General features: G+C 36.3%; 1 protein-coding gene across 1 annotated transcript; it reads right to left on the reverse strand.

Annotated features, from left to right (window-relative positions):
• Positions 1–44: 44 nt before the first annotated feature.
• On the reverse strand, positions 45–15,678 carry LOC128231614 (caprin-1-like). The gene is made up of 12 exons (XM_052944641.1): positions 15,518–15,678; positions 12,115–12,177; positions 11,793–11,879; positions 11,461–11,622; positions 10,765–10,929; positions 9,451–9,666; positions 9,094–9,295; positions 8,221–8,636; positions 5,288–5,411; positions 4,832–4,978; positions 1,406–1,561; positions 45–1,035 (listed from the first exon to the last, which is right to left on the reverse strand). The coding sequence occupies exons 1-12, from the start codon at positions 15,629–15,631 to the stop codon at positions 911–913; spliced, it is 1,977 nt and encodes a 658-aa protein (XP_052800601.1). The 5' UTR covers positions 15,632–15,678; the 3' UTR covers positions 45–910.
• Between the last annotated feature and the right edge of the window lie 672 nt (positions 15,679–16,350).

Below are 16,350 nucleotides of genomic sequence, written 5' to 3' on the forward strand. Positions count from 1 at the left end.
TGATCACACTCCATCTGTTATGGTAAATATAACAAAAACACAAATCAGTTGCCATCACAATATTTATTATGTGTTGGAATTTAGCATCGATTGCTCTCGAGTCTCATAAATGTAACTCATCAGAAAAATAATCACCAACATTATTTTCCTTACAAGCATCGCTTAAGAACACATTGTTGTAACAATAATACATAATGTGATGAGCAAAACATATGATACCAGAGAATTCACCGAGTACAAATGTATCAAAATGTACGAAAATGACATGAAAAAAAGATGAGATGGAACACAGTAAGTCTGCCCAGCCCTGCCCAGAGTCTGGTGACGGACACTGCCTATAATGTACTGTTCTGCCTGATAATTGCTGCTGAAAATGCTCTTCACATCTACAAAATATAGCCAAGAATGCACATTTTTCAAATGCGACCCTTGGCTCATCAGTGAATTGTCTGGTAGAGTGACCTCAGTAAGAAATCTGCTGTATAAATCCAGCTTGTGATTATTTGGGTACAGCAGCAGATTCTTTACCAAAAAGTCAGAATACTTGTTCATTTAGTTCACTTGCAAGTTTGTAACAAACATAACCTGTATAAAAAGCTACTCAAAATCACAACTGCATGGGTATTAAGGGTCCATAAATGTTAATTTTTCCGTTTGCAGTAAGTTTAACTTTAATAGCACATGATCAAATATAACTACTACATCCAAGAAAAAAATAATTGATTTACAAAAACTAAACCAATACTGTGTAATTACACGATTTCAAACAAGATTTGATTCCCACATAAGCAAACAAAAACGCTTACTAATTAACAACCCAAGATAACGTAAATTGTTAGCAGTGTTTAAGACTGCATATCCGCTGGTAATTGGTGTGTGTTTGTATGGTACAAGTGTTGTGTTGCTGGTGTTAGTTGTTGAAATTAGGCCGCCCAAATCCCCTTGGGTTGGGCTGGTTGGCACCCTGTGGTCCCCCTGGTCCACTAGGTCCACCACGTGGCCCTCCGCCTCCTCGACTAAACCCTCCGCGCTGTCCTAAAGTGAAAAACAGATTTAATTGCAACAGGTTCAAAACATGAAAATGATCGTATTTAATAAATAAAAAATATTTTATCTTAAACGCGGAGAGCATCAGAGGATGTTGTTTCTTTAAAATGCAGACAAGTAGAAGCTAGGATTGCTGACGGCTGACGAGGTCATAAAAGTCAAAAGTTCTTCTTGATCATACACCTGGCAAACTTCTATACATCATATGAGATAAAAAACATTTGAACAAGAAAGACATGAAGAAAATTTAACAAAGACATCAGAAACAAAAAAATCCTTTGTTTACATTCCCACTATCTGAACATAATTTCATACAACCTAAATATTTCAGTTTCAACATCACAAAGTCTCTATTTACCTCCTCTATTTCCGTCTCCACGAGGAGCCCCTCTACTTCCTTCTCCCCCACGCTTCTGGAACCCCCCGGAGTTACTGTAATTGTTTCCGTTGTATCCTTGGTAACCATCGTTAGACCGGTAATCAGACCTCTGTTGGTAACCCCGATTGTAGTTTCCTACCATGAACAAAAGAACATGACTTATGTTTTGTATTACAAATTTAAAGACGACTTAACAATGTTACTCAAAAAATAATTTTTGTACATTCTGATAGACTAAAAACTTCAATATAAATGCAAATATTTCACACTTGAAGCCATGATGCCCCTTAATCAATTAACTGAGATATGTGAAGAAAAAAAATGCTTCTTAACATTTGTTGGGTCGAATGCCCAATTGACATGTAGAACTGGGTAGGTCATAAGTTGGTGCCCTGGGAATACTCTGACTATAATTGATATTGTGAAATATATTGTGGTCCTGAACATAGGGACCAGTTCATCAAAAGCAAAAGAATGCTGTTGATTTATTTCATGTTTTTTTTCTCGATAAACTGTTATAGATGGTGAGCTACACATTATGTAATTTTTGTATGTTTGTACCAGGGCTTCTAAAACTTTTGAACCTCAATCGGTCCGGACCTGGCGACAATTGGTCTGGACCTGGCGACAACCCCCCCCCCCCCCAAGAAAGACCTGTTTAAAAGTCGGATTGCGTAGAAATGTCACACATTTTCGCGACGTCTTTTCTGTCAATATTTGTTCGCGATGTCACAATTCCTAAGAGGGTTTTAGAGCCGCATAGCGGATTCAGATAGTCATTGATACAAGCTTTATTCAAATGAGATTCCCATCGAGTTTTGCGGCGTTTTTAATAAGAACGACTGCGATATTATATAACTATGGCTGTCGGGAAGCGGTCAGACGACAAAAAGTGAAACAGTATTATGATTTATTTGCTTAATGCATCTACAGTGGGTCAACATTCAACTGATACTCTTGAATAATAATAATATATATCTAGAGTTATAATTGGGGCTTCAAGCTATACGTGTGATATCGACAACGATTTTTTCATTACTGCGAATTAAAATGACAAAGGCATCCAGACTATGTTGTTAATCAAGCGTGTCGCTGTTGATATCCTATATATGACTAGGTTCGGATTAATAATGACATATGCAATTTAGATTTAACAGTTTGGTAATCAACAAACGGATACATCATGTAATGATTGACAACGACATAGCATATTCATATTGCCATGTGAACCGATCTTAACACTTAATCAGGATAGCTGCAAGCACACAATTAACACATAGTTTGTTTAATTATGTCTTCTGCGACCTACCAATACATGTGATTGGACTGATGGCAAGCGTCTGCTAATTAACAGATAGGCTATAGAGTGATCAGCATAGCAGAAAAAGCAGCTGGTCGCATCGGTCTCATGGTAACTAAGACACTTTTATGACCTATTGGGGGTAGTTTTGAATGTGTGAATGACCCATGAATATTTGTGTATTACAATTTCTGCAAGTTATACTAACCTTGTCGTTTTGGACCGAAATTATAAAAACAAGAGGCCCAAAAGGGCCTATGCTCTACTGGCATGGCTCTTGTGGTCATTTTCAATCCAGAGCATGTACGTTTGAGTAATAGGCAACAAATATTTAGTTCACTTTTAGTGTTTGGGTTATGCTTGTTTGCAAAACCGTTCACATGGTCAAAATTTCATTACTGTAGCTTTAAAAATTAATAAGTAAGTCAAAAGGGGTGGGGCCAGCTTTTGCCCAAGGGGCATTATTTCAAATGTTTTCAATTGCATCATATGATGCTCCACAACAAATATCAAAGGTGTGGGCCTTGTGGTGTGAAACAAGAAGATTTTGAAAATATTTCTTAAATAAGTCTCTAGGAAAATTGTGACACCCAGGGCTCTAGGAAAATTGTGACACCCAGGGCAGTGCCAGTTTTGATCCAAGGGGCATAATTTGAACAACCACTTGTGGGACAATATCCGGGGGGGGGGGGGGGGGGGGGGGGGGGGGGGGGGGGGGGGGGGGAGTTATAATTTTAACAAACCTTCACAAGCAATTGCAAACTTACATGTACACTTGGCTAAAAATGAATGGACTTCGCTCATGTAGTCTTGGCTAAAAATAGCATTTTTTTTATACTTTCAAGACCCCATAATCCAGGCTTGTAAGGGCAAATCTGGCTGGTTTTCAAACGGAAGCAAGTTCTAATGGAAATCTAAATACTGTACAAGTTTCATCGAGATACAGTCAAAACTAAAGACTGTATCGTGTTCACAAGCTAGTGTTTACACAATAGCATTTTTTATACTATCAAGTGCCATAATCTAGGCATGCATGGTCAGATCTGGCTGGTTTCGAAAGGAACCGAGCTTTAATGGATACCTAGATACTGTACAAGTTTCATCGAAATACAATCAAAACTGAAGACTGTATCGTGTTCACAAGCTAGTGTTTACACAATAGCATTTTTTTTATACTATCAAGGGCCATAATCTAGGCATGCATGGTCGGATCTGGCTGGTTTTCGAATGGAACCGAGCTTTAATGGATATCTAGATACTGTACAAGTTTCATCGAGATACAATCAAAACTGAAGACTGTATCGTGTTCACAAGCTAGTGTTTACACAATAGCATTTTTATATACTATCAAGGGCCATAATCTAGGCATGCATGGTCAGATCTGGCTGGTTTTCGACAGGAACCGAGCTTTAATGGATATCTAGATACTGTACAAGTTTCATCGAGATACAATCAAAACTGAAGACTGTATCGTGTTCACAAGCTAGTGTTTACACAATAGCATTTTTTTTATACAATCAAGGGCCATAATCTAGGCATGCATAGTCGGATCTGGCTGGTTTTCAAATGGAACCGAGCTTTAATGGATATCTAGATACTGTACAAGTTTCATCGAGATACAATCAAAACTGAAGACTGTATCGTGTTCACAAGCTAGTGTTTACACAATAGCATTTTTATATACTATCAAGGGCCATAATCTAAGCATGCATGGGCGGATCTGGCTGGTTTTCGAAAGGAACCGAGCTCTAATGGATATCTAGATACTGTACAAGTTTCATCGAGATACAATCATAACTGAAGACTGTATCTTGTTCACAAGTAATTGTTTACAGACGCACAGACAAACATACTACATACACATTACCATCGCATAAGCTGGCCAGTAGAGCTAAAAATGAGAAAATTTCGGACCAATTTTTTTTACACTTTTTGAAACTGAAATCGGTCTGGCTTGGTCAAAATCGGTCCAGACCGGCTTATTGCCGGTTTTTAGAAGCCCTGGTTTTTACAATTTTCAGCTTCAATGGCATGAACAATTACTATATTTAAGGACATGTTGCCTCATATAATAGAAGTTTATACATGACTTAGACTGCACTCACCCCCACGACCACTGCGATTGTATCCATTGCTCATGTTTCCTCCTCCCCGGGAGTCCCGGTTTCCACCTCGCCCTCCGCGGAACCCACCACGACCACTCCCTCCACGCTGATCCCGTGAGTTAAACCCAGAGTTGGTGAAGGTGCCACCTGAAATTATACAGTTTTGGTGCAAATGTTATATGCAACATACATAGCTGAAAGACATTCTGTCAGTTTGTGAGATATATTTTGAATCATTTCTTATACTCTCACATCTGTTTTTTGTTTCAAGTTGCTATGGTATAGTTTGGAATTAGTATAAATGTTGTGTCAAAAATGTCACAACACTTGAAAACAATACTTTTTGATTATCATTTCCATTATTACCAATAGAAAGAAGTTGCACAGTTTTATCTAAACACACACTACAAAGCAATGAATGTGGATACACTCCGAAGTAGATCAAGTTATGCTCACCCTGGAAGTTGTCATCGGATGATTTCGATTGTTCCTCTCCCTGGCTGTTCCATTGGAATTCAGTAGCATTGGGATTCATTTGGAACCCTGCTTTCTTGTCAAGCTCTGAGCCTCCTTGGCTATCCTGTGTAGCATACATGTAACATTTACAAGCCTGTCACATTATATATTCAATGTTTGTTTTTTTCTAAATACGTAATAATCATTATTATTGGGAGGATAAATAATATACACAAAGACAAAAGTTTTGCACACATTTTCAATATTCAAAATCTTGAAAGTGAGGAACATATTAACATGAACAAGAGGCCCAAAAGGGCCTATGCTCTACTGGCATGGCTTTTGTGGTCATATCAATCCAGAGCATGTATGTATGGGTAAAAGGCAACAGACATATAGTTTATGTTTTGTGTTTGGGTTACCTAAAAACGTAGCACGTTCAACATCTGAGCCCAGAAAGTATTGTAAGCAGATTAGTTGCATGAAGTATTTTAATATGTGCCAAGTAAAAGTCATCTGCCAAAAAAAAATGCTTTCAAAACTGTACTCATAGTAAAAAATTCTGTAGTTTTAAAAGTTAAAAAAAATGGTCAAAGTCAAGGGCATCCTAGGACAACATTGATCAATTTGAACAAATATTCACTATCAATTGTGCTGAGATGGATGCACAAAAACACAAAAAGATTTTCAAACCTTTCCAGATTTATGTTTACCAAACCTGTTAACCCTGGGTGTGGCCAGTAATGACACCAGGTGCATAACTTAAACATTCACAACCAATTTTGTTAAGATGAATGCACAAACTACAGAACTTAAAGCTAAAAAATGGCCTTTGGGCTTTCAACAAGAACAAGGCAGAGTAATTCACAAAATCAGCTGCAGAAGCAAAAAGCAAATTGCCTCTCAAAATCCTAGACTTGCAAATTGTCTCCCTTAACTCTAGACTTGAATTTACATGTACATGTAAACTTGGCTAAAAATAGAATTCGCTCATGCAGACCTGGCTAAAAATAGAAAGCATTTCTTTGAAACTTTCATGGCCCATAATCTAGGCATTCATGGGCGGATCTGGCTGGTTTTCGAAAGGAACCGAGCTCTAATCTATATCTAGATACTGTACAAGTTTCATCGAGATACAATCAAAACTGAAGACTGTATCGTGTTCACAACCAATTGTTTACACAATAGCATTTTTTTATACTATCAAGGGCCATAATCTAGGCATGCATGGGCGGATCTGGCTGGTTTTCGAAAGGAACCCAGCTCTAATGGATATCTAGATACTGTACAAGTTTCATCAAGATAAATCAAAACTGAAGACTGTATCGTGTTCACAAGCAATTGTTTACAGACGCACGAACGCACGACCGCACGGATGCACATACTACGTACACATTACCATTGCATAAGCTCTTCTGGCCTTTGGCCAGTAGAGCTAAAAACCATTTTATTTATGTTTGAGTAAGGAAATCTTTTGAATGGGATTTTTTAAGCAATAAAGGTAGGTCACAGATGATTAATCATGGGCACCATAAATTATACTTAGCATCCTCTCCTTGAGATTAAAATGTATTCATTCATTAGAGTCATGTGTAGACATATTGTAAACAGATGCACACAGAAGATGCCGCTAATTGTTTTACACAATTTTTTAGAAATGTGTTAAATAATGTTGTAAAACAAACATGTGTAGGCTATTTGAAAGTTCTATGTGGAAATAAAAGCTGTACATGTATCAATGACCTTGAATGTCCACAAACACAACATGACATGTCTATGGCAGTAATATGGCAACTTTAAACATTTTAATGCACCCATCTTCAGAACATTCTTAACAATGACCGTTAGACCACGTCCCAAACAGTAGTGTATGTACATATTGAGCAAAACCATGTTATAAATTGTAAACTTAACAATGCACATTTAAATATTATTTGAACAACGGCAGTGGACATCTCTGTAAAGATTTTGTTCAAATATGTCCCATATTCATTTTTTTACCTTTGGGACATGGTCAGGAAATATGTATTAAAACAATTATGTCCTGCCAAAACACTATGTAAGGTTAGGAAATGACTGATTTTTCATTGTTCATTTTCATTGTTCAAAGGACAGTTTACTTCTATTTTACTTCATTTGTTTCGGTATCATTAAATAAAACTCTCAAAATGTAATGAATACCCCACACGACTAAGTGTCTGAAATACTGCCTTGATAGAACAACTCAAAAATTCAAGTGGAACATGTTTTTTACTGAAGTTTAACTTCCCCCAGAATTGTCAATAATATAGAGAAATAAGAAAATTTGAAATATTATGTTTCTGTTATGTGACACAAACTATCATCAGTAAGATTTAAATAGCAAAACATACGGTTCTAAGTTCAAAAGTTTTCTGTGACCTTGACCTTGAAGGTAGGGACAAGGGTCTTTTTGCACAACATCCTCATGCTATGGTGGTCACTTCTGCTATATAACTTTAATTTAACAGTGAATGAGAAAAATATGGATTTTAAAATTAGAATGTGATTGAGAAGGATAGGGACAAAATCATGACTGACTAACCCATGTGACCACGCGCATGATTCCTATATAGCCCCCCACACCCTTTGTGAAGCAGGGGCATAATAAAAACAATCTGCCAAACTTTTGTCCTCAAGTATACTAGAAATGACATTTGGAGGTAAATTTGTCAGCATCTTAAACATATACAAAGAGCGGACTACACTGATATATACAATGGTTAAAAAATAAATACAGAAATGATTCTGTGTACAAGTGTTATATGGGTTACAGCAAAGTTCATGTAACTATTGTGGTTTGCATGATATATACCTTACAATGCAACATTTTGAAGTCCCCTCATATTCAATTAAATATTGAAAAAACATTAAATTCCTATTTAATTCATAAGTGTACATACAAATTGATATACCTGAGAGTTTGACTGGTCATGTCCTGGTGGCATAGGTAACTGTGGTGGAATATCATACTGTGTGTGGGAAATGGGAGCACTTTCAACTGATCCTTTACCAAACCCTGACTCACTGCCGGCAGGAAAAGAAATGTCCGATTGTAAGTGAGAAACATTACTCTGAGTGAACCCAGAGTTAGAAAAGTCCTGTGATTGTTGCTGGTTAGCTTGAGTGAAAACACTTGATTCAGCTTTTGCTCCATGTGACACTGTTGTAACCGCTGTGTTGACGGATTGTTGTTCTGGGAAAGAGGCTCCAAAGCCGGATGATGGACGGTTTGTGGATTCCGTGGTCTGTGTGGCCAGGGGTCGGACCATGGGAGGCTGCGAAGGGGGCATTGGATGAGCTGCAACCACAGCTGGGTCCATGTGGGGGGCTAGCAGAAAAGCCAAGCAAGAGTGAATGAAACTATGATTTCTTAACATAGAAAATATTTGCGTTAAAAAGTGTACATCTTATTTCATGCAAATTCATACAACAATAATTAACAAGCATTCTACCATAAAAGAAGAAAATGCTGACTATCCATGACTGGCTTTTCATTCTTAATTGTGTACAAAATGGTCAGATAAACAAGAGCATCACATGTGGATGTCAACACTTGTTTGTTGTCAGAAAGAGGCATTACTCAATTATTGAAGCCAACAGACCTGGCAACACATGTGCATAATGTCTCTGGCAACTTGTGTAAGTTTAGTTTGAATTATCTATGAACAGGTTTTAAACAATGGCCAAATGTAAACACTACCCTTCAATATCTCAAACACCACTACTTTTCTTTAAAAAAAACAGACAAGCTGAAAGATTTAAAGCTAATTTCTTCAGACACTTACAGAATTCTCTCTTTGTTTCCATTTCGATTGTTGATTCCTGTAGGAAGTTAAAGTTTCCCTGAACGGATGAGACGATTTCCTGGAATGGGCGTCGCTGCTGCTGTGAGAATGCTGCTGCTGCTGCTAGGTCCGCCTCGTGCTGTTCAACTGTCTGAGACACAGGTGTGTTGAAAAATGCATCTGCTTCAGCTGTTGTCATTCCCTGCAGCAGGATAATTAAAATTATAAATTGTGAAGATCTAAATTTGATCATAAGTTTTATAAGCTGCTATCACTAGTTTTAGAATTAATGAAATGTAAAATATGTATTACAATAATCTCTAATCCCCATAGTGGCATATTATTCCCCCTTTTTACCTTTGGTGGTTGTTCTGGAGTGGGTTCAGGTTCCTCAGGTACCTCTGGTGGGAGCGAGGCCTGTACCTCCTCAGAGTCTGCCGCGGGCACGTCCTTGTGCTCCACTACCTCAAACTCCACGTCCCCGGTTGGCTCCATGGTCTTCCCTTCCTCCTCCTCCTTCACACGCTCAAAGTAACCACAACCTGATATCAGGTCAAGCAGCTCCTTTAAGGTCTGTCAGAACATAAAACAGTTGTGTTTGATTATTATTATATTGCCAACCCCTCCAAGTTTTATTAAATCTCATCCAATAGCAGAACATTTGTATGCCAACATTTTTTTTGCAGACAGAACATCAATTTCTATACCTGAAGCCGGGGACAAGTAAAATGTCTTGCAGTCAAAATTGCAAATAGTTGGTTGAAACCAAATGCAAAAATACACTTATCATTTCAAAAGCAACTAATTGCTACAATGGTACATTGGAACGGTATATAGGTACACAAGCAGACAATAAATAACATACCGGTAACAAAAGACAGAGATGTAATCATATAGTATGCACCTGGTTTTTCATTGTTTCAGGCAAGTTAAAAGTGGAAATATCTACAGTTCTGCCCAAAAGGGAAAGGCCATCAAAATCATTTTTGGGAAAACTGGGTAATGTTAATTTGAACATATTTTTGTTGTTTTAAATTTTATTATAATGGATTTATCAAATGCTCATTTGATTGATAAATTTTGTTCCATGAGCTATTCCGTTTAATTTTAATTTACAATTCATTTTAAAATGTGTTTTTGTTTTCAAATAAGCATGTGCTTTTGAATCACTTGCACATTTATTCAATCAGGCCTTTTGGATCATTTCCAACTTAGGCAGCCAAACGACCCAGTTTTAGCAGCAGAACATCGTTGATATTATAGCGCCAAGAACAGATTCATACTTGTGAGCGCAAGTTCAATAGCAGAGTCAATCCCCCCCTCCCCACACACATATATTTATTGAGTTTATATTGCTGACAAAACCAACTTCTGGAGATCTGAATCCAGAATTTTTACCCCCTGTCAATGACAAAGGATGCAGGACGGTTTGAGAGAATTTTTTTTTTTAATTTCAAGGATTATAATTTCTGAACAGGTCAAGTCAGCTTCGTACAAGAGCATCTTTTATTTTGTTTTCATTTCACCAAGGGGTATAGTTTTTCAAAATAGTTGTGTTTGATGTGATGGCATGTTTAGTCTGCCATGTACATACCGGTAAGTGTGAAGTTTCATAAACCTTCAACAATCCTTCATCAAGATAAAATAATGATAAAAAAACAACATACAAACCTTGTATGTAGAGCCTACAACAGGTTTGTCCTTGGCCTCAAGGAGTGAGACAATGTGGTCGGCGGCCTCAGAGAGTGTCTCGAGATAATCGCCTTCCCCATCTCTTGTTGGACTGACCAGCTTGTACAGCTCATCTATCTGGTTCAGGTTTTCCTCCGTCAACACCTTAGCAGGATATAAACAAGTGTTAAGTTTGCTACTAACATATAAATATACACCTGTGATCAGCCTGTTTACAGAATGCATCGAATATGGTAATGCAAAATTAAAACAGTGACAATCTTAAAGTTTTAAAGCAAGATAAGGTAGCTTGTCATTGTGAGTACAGTGTGAAGCTTTTTGGTTTTTCAACTGAGTCGTTAGACTTATTTAACCAATTCAGCTTGAAGAGTAAGATGCAATAAAAGAATGGATTGTATCAAGTTATTGCAGTGCTTGTATCAACTGAAAATAGTAAATCCTGAAAATCAGCCTAGGTTCTCTTTAAGAATGAAGTATTCATGCCCAAAGCAAGGTGAAGGGGCTTATAGGTAATTCCTCCTGTTTTTGATGGACTTGAGAATTCTTGTTATTGACACAGTATCATAAACATGGCAATAGGTAATTCCTCCTGTTTTTGATGGACTTGAGAATCCTTGTTATTGACACAGTATCATAAACACGGCAATCAGATTTGAAATGTTTAAACCAACTTACAATGGCCCCATGTTTGCCAGTCTTGAAGTCCTGGCGTACATTGTCAGAGCCCATGCTGTCTAAGAGGGCCTGTAACTGGAGGACCTCTTTTATTCGCCGAACCTCGGCAAGCTGCTTCTCTGACTTGCCACGCTTTGCCTGCTTCTTCAACAGCTTCTCAGCCTAAGGTCAAAACACATACCAATAACTCTTAATCCAATTCCAGAAAAATATTTTTATTCGTTAAGTTTTATGAGTAAAAGGCAAATTTTCATAAAAACAGTACAGTATTTTGGTGAAATCGAATACATTATTCATCTGAAATTAACATGAATTTCAATGTCAATTCTTACATCAGCATTGATGGAGGAAAACTGCTTTTGAAGGTCTCTTGCAAACTCCAAGTTGGTGAGAACCTCTCCATACTTGTCAACAGCAACCTGAAACAAAAACGTACATAATTTAACTTGATTTTTACATTTTTATCAAATTGTAAAATCTAAAATCTAAACACCCTTGTTGTAATGGTTGACCTGTAATGGTTGACCTAATGATCATCAACATACCTCATTATTCACCTTCAATTAAACTCAAGTATTTCCTGTCTTACAAGGCATAATTGCAGTAACCTGCTGTGAAAGTACAACTCATAAGAAGCTAGACTGCCTAACCAACCTGTTGGTCTTTCTCCAACTCTGCACCCGAGTCCTTCTTCTCCTTGTATGCATCAAGTTTCAACTGAAAACAGAGGAAGGATAAGATATTGTAATAAAAAGGATCAATCAAACAGCAGTGATTTCAAATGATTAAATTTTCTAGAGTTTAATACACAGAACATTTTCTGATGAACTATTCTTTTTTTTTCTTTCTTTTTTATTTGTAATTGTAAGAGGAAATTGAGCATAATTTATCAATGAACAACATCACAATCTTGATGATCATGCACAAAGAAAAACAGGAAGTATCATTTAAAATAGTTCAAGTTTCCAACAACACAAGTTTAAGTGGTACTTTTCTACGTGATGGAAAGACAAAGCTACAGCATGGCTTTCATAATAAGACTTATTTTTCGATACAGCAAATCAAAACATTGAAGAGCTTGTAGTTGGCATGTTTTCAAATGTTGCCCCAAGTCATCATACATAAATTGGGACCATTACTCAGTGACAATTTAATGTTTTGTTTACAATACAATGTTATTAAATAAAAAAGGCTTTCTTCATCTTTGTACCAGTTATAATCATAATATTTTTAATATTAGATTTATCTGTTTTCAATTGCTCCATTGGCTTAATTTTTACAAGAATAAACAAGAACAGAAGAAATCTTGTTTTCCAGCTCAACAATTTTAATAGGCTTTGTCCATGACAGATCAGTAGGGTTGGATATTGTTTAGGACGTACCTATCTCATCCTGATACCAACAAAAATAATTTTTGTTGGTATCATGTGTCATGTAGTTTTAACTACCTTTATCACTGTAAATACTCCTATTCAAATATTTGCAGATCATTTAAAGCCTGTAAATAGAATGTTTATTAAAACTTTCAATCAAATTACAATTAAGAAAAAAACATTTTTTTTAACAATTCTAGTAACAGTCTATGCTGTAACCCACTAGCCTAATGCCTTGGGCTTTGAGGGTTATCCCGAATGGGCTAGTGCTTTTACAATAATAGTATTGGCTGAAAATCTATTTCTAAGCAATTGAACTCGCAAATAGTTTTGTCCAAAAAAAAAGACCTGAAATGTCTGTTAAATAATATTTACACACAAAACAATGACAATTTGTGCACATCATCTGAATCACTCATCGCTTATTGAAACGTAATAGAGGTTCATCAATATACCATACTATACTGTGTATAGGACACACTTTTATACCCAAGAATTCAATGGAAAAAATGCCGGAATCCCACATTTAATATAAGGTTTAGAATTATTTTCTCCATTTTCACCAATTTTTTTGCCTGCGTCCTATGTATGCTAGCATCCTATACACAGTATAATACAGAAGCAAGCAATTATCTTGTGCAAAAAAGATCATGTATCTGAAGAAGGGAAAAGATGTTAAAGAACACCATACAGATGATTTTGATGATGGGAACATTCTCCCTTATGTTCTTCAGAGAATGGAAAGCCTCATTTTTTCATTTGGTGTGACATTGGTGTTTATGAAAACAAGGAATTAAAATATTTTTTTTAATGTTTTTAATTATGACCTCTTTCGAAGAAAAGGGGGTATATTGCTTTGCACATGTCGGTCAGTTGGTCAGTTGATTGATTTACAAATGTCATCATCTCAACATTATTAAAAATCTGTACCAACTATCTTCAAACTTTGAATGAATATTGGTCATAATCTTAAAACTTCCTCATAGGGGATGTGAAATGACAAATGAGCTAGCATTTCGTTCGAAAGTGACATGTAAAAATATATACCTTATTTGGTTGAAATAGTTGTAACTTTGTTGTTTTTTTTGACTCATGAAAAGCTTTCGGGCTAGTGGTTTTGCTCAGTAACCAAAAACAAGGCGAAGATTGTAATAAGTCATTGGAGAGCAGACTTGTTGTGCTCACCAAGACTAGACAGCCTTGTCTAGTTTTAGACCAGTAATTTTTTAAGGTCAACATGGATTATTTTCTATGGTTTGCGAAGAACGGTGACATTTTGACATAGATTACGATCAGTTTCGTAGTTTATGTATAATTTACCTTTGCATCTTGACAAAATGACCGAGTTTTAAAATATTTTTGCAATAAGGTAATTATTTCAAATCATGTTAGTATAATGCACCTGTCAATTGTAACCACGGCTCCCCCAGGTCCGGGAATAGCGGGGACTTTGACTCTCGGTCCAGCCAAGCCCGGTTAAAATCCCGGCCCAACAGGGACAAACTGCTGGTTACAATTGACTGGTGCATAATAAATTGTCACGCACCCGCAAATTTTAGCTACAATAATGAGCGATCAGGGATACTTTTTTATATTATTTTGACATTTCTTATGTATCCCTTAACGCTACAACTCTCTACCATTTAACAACGGGCGAAATGATATACTGAAATAATATGCATTGATGTTGAAAAATAATGACGAAGTTGTTCAATTTTTATCCGACAGTGATCTGAAATGGATTAAATTTGTCATTAGAGTTGTTATTTTCACATTAATATATTATGGGTCACAAATACCGTTATACTTGTACACAACCAGTCAGATTTGTCCCAGATTTACCGATATCGGGATACTTGATAAACAATCGACACTTGTAAGTGTTTTATGATAACTTAACATGTTTCTTGGGCATACTGACTAACTTAATATGTGTTTAATAGTAGGCAATAATATTTTCGTAGAAATTTGAATTTATAACGGAGATAATTTCAAAGTTGTGGCCGCGAGGATTCTTTGCGCAAGGACCGCTTGCTACTTTTTGCTGGGATGGTGGACGTCACGAGTCTGCCATATTAAAAAAATCGTTAAAAGACTCGCTGACAGCCATTTAGGTGGACTAACGCAAATTTTGACTCTTAGTACAATATTTAACATATTTTCTGCTGTAATTTGATCAGAATTTTGTTTTGTCTTTATTGAAATACAAATATTGCTCTTGTTTTTTTCAAATAAGTAAATACCATTTATTTTTGGAATTTATTATCCACTTTAGTACCGGCAGGTCTGACAAATAAAACTCCCAACAACTTGATCAAGATGAGTGCTACCAAATTTTGACTTCCCAGGGAGGAGCAGACATTCATTTAAATTGAGCCTGGCTAATATTTCACTATCAAACAAGTTTATACTTAACTACGAAGTTTGACTTAATCAATGACAATATCAGCAGACTAAGTTGACACTTGACTTGTGTGTTTCACATTATAAGCATCAGGAATATTTATGATAATACATTTTGCAGTGGCAAAAGACTCAATATTTCATTACATACCTAAAATCCAATTACAAAAAGCGTGACATACAAACAAAGAAAACCATGACACAATTTTAATCTAGAAACCTCGAAGAAATCGATTTATTTTGAAACAGAAATTTGACACTTCAGAGGCAGGAGTCGGCACCTTTCTTTTTTCCAAGTTGCGGACCTTCTTGTCAACAACATTGAGGACCCGCTTAAAAGGGTCTGTCGGCTCCGCAGAGACCGGAATCTCCGTTTTTGTAGAGGCAGAGGGCATTCTTCAACAGCAACGAACAGCATTCACGTGTTTCCGAAAATAACTCGTTACCTCGTTCTGAAATTACATTGTCGTAAAAAGATTTTCCTAAATAGCCTCTGTTATATCGTCTACAAATAGTGCATGGCTGAAGAAAACATGAATTATGTTACTTGAAATAATTGGGAATAATAAATTCTTCGTTTCAAAATATAAACATGTGACCTTTATGTCGTAAAATAAATTGGAACAAGGGAGGTAATAATTCTCCCCAAGTTAACTTCCCTTGTTTGCTAGATAACCATGAACTTAATAAGAAAATCCCACTGTCACACGACACAAAGCAATGTTAACTATTGAAAAATTGTGAAATGACTGATTATGAACAAACCATATAAGTTGGCCATCTTTTGTATGTAAACAGTTGTTGTAATTGTGAAAAATCATTTTTTACTATGTGCTAAATTGTACTTTCTGTAGAGCTGATCCTTGAACACCCCATGTAATGATTCAAATTTAGTGCATCAAACTCCAAAAATGAAGATATTTTAGAACCAGGAACTTGCTAGCATTACACTAGAAACGTGAATCAATGAATGAGTTCTCTGACTTTGAGTCATTAAACAGCAAATTTGTCACAATGCTATATGTACTGTATCATATACGTGCAGGGAGTTTTGCAATTTCTCTGATTTCTTTTGAAAACACATCATCAAAACTGCTTTGTAAGATCAATTTAA

The sequence above is a fragment of the Mya arenaria genome, chromosome 4 (genome assembly GCF_026914265.1).
Source record: "Mya arenaria isolate MELC-2E11 chromosome 4, ASM2691426v1".
Lineage (NCBI taxonomy): Eukaryota > Metazoa > Mollusca > Bivalvia > Myida > Myidae > Mya > Mya arenaria.

Bases quoted from the DNA above. Each gene is read 5' to 3' on its own strand.
- LOC128231614 (XM_052944641.1), bottom strand. From the start codon at position 15,631: ATGCCCTCTGCCTCTACAAAAACGGAGATTCCGGTCTCTGCGGAGCCG. The intron at 11,623-11,792 runs GTAAGAATTGAC...TTTTGACCTTAG, and splicing joins TTTCCTCCATCAATGCTGAT to GCTGAGAAGCTGTTGAAGAA. The intron at 1,036-1,405 runs GTAAATAGAGAC...TTTTCACTTTAG, and splicing joins TGGAGACGGAAATAGAGGAG to GACAGCGCGGAGGGTTTAGT.